Source organism: Octopus bimaculoides, unplaced genomic scaffold (assembly GCF_001194135.2).
Source record: "Octopus bimaculoides isolate UCB-OBI-ISO-001 unplaced genomic scaffold, ASM119413v2 Scaffold_294797, whole genome shotgun sequence".
NCBI lineage: Eukaryota > Metazoa > Mollusca > Cephalopoda > Octopoda > Octopodidae > Octopus > Octopus bimaculoides.
Genome location: NW_026313081.1, coordinates 1,525 through 2,516, shown reverse-complemented (window position 1 = coordinate 2,516; position 992 = coordinate 1,525). Strand labels below are relative to the sequence as shown.

Here is a 992-nt window from a genome sequence, read left to right as displayed (position 1 = left end):
CCCAGGACTTATTCTTTGGAAGCCTAGTACTTATCCTATCGGTCTCTTTTACTGAACCGCTAAGTTACGAAGACGTAAACATACCAGCATCGGTTGTCAAGCGATGTTGAGGGAACAAACACAGACACACAAACATATACACTCACACACATATATATATATACGACGGGCTTCTTTCAGTTTCCGTCTATCAAATCCACTCACAAGGCTTTGGTCGGCCCGAGGCTATAGAAGAAGACACTTGCCCAGGGTGTCACACAGTGGGACTGAACCCAGAACCATGTGGTTGGTAAGCAAGCTACTTACCACACAGCCACTCCCGCGCCTGAGAATGTAATTCCTGCAGTCAATATGTTCAACTAAACACTTCTAGATGGTGCTCCAGTATGGCTACAGTCCGATGACTGAGAAACAAGTAAAAGATTAAAAAATTAAAAAGAAAAAGGAAAAAAAGAAGTAAAATAAAGCACTTACCCATCTATGTCGTCTAGATCTCTATGTTTAAGTAATTCTGTTGCGTATCCTTTTTCTTTGGTTACTGGAAACAATAAATAATACAACATAAGGTGTATTCTTATACTGTTTAAGGGGTTTAGTCCATTGGACTGTAGATGTTGTTGGCACTCCGTCGCTTACGACGTCGAGGGTTCCAGTTGATCCGATCAACGGAACAGCCTGCTCGTGAAATTAACGTGCAAGTGGCTGAGCACTCCACAGACACGTGTACCCTTAACGTAGTTCTCGGGGATATTCAGCGTGACACAGAATGTGACAAGGCTGACCCTTTGAATTACAGGCACAACAGAAACAGGAAGTAAGAGTGAGAGAAAGTTGTGGTGAAAGAGTACAGCAGGGTTTGCCACCATCCCCTGCCGGAGCCTCGTGGAGCTTTTAGGTGTTTTCGCTCAATAAACACTCACAACGCCCGGTCTGGGAATCGAAACCGCGATCCTATGACCGCGAGTCCGCTGCCCTAACCACTGGGCCATTGC

General features: G+C 45.1%; 1 protein-coding gene across 1 annotated transcript in view; it reads right to left on the bottom strand.

Moving 5' to 3' along the window:
* Positions 1-454: 454 nt before the first annotated feature.
* The window catches only part of LOC106883363 (uncharacterized), a gene marked incomplete at its 5' end in the record, with an annotated part of 1,716 nt that continues 1,178 nt past the window's right edge, over positions 455-992 (bottom strand). Inside the window, one exon of the mRNA XM_014934346.2 lies at positions 455-538. Coding sequence (XP_014789832.2) covers positions 471-538 — 68 coding nt within the window. The remainder of the gene's footprint in view (positions 539-992) is intronic.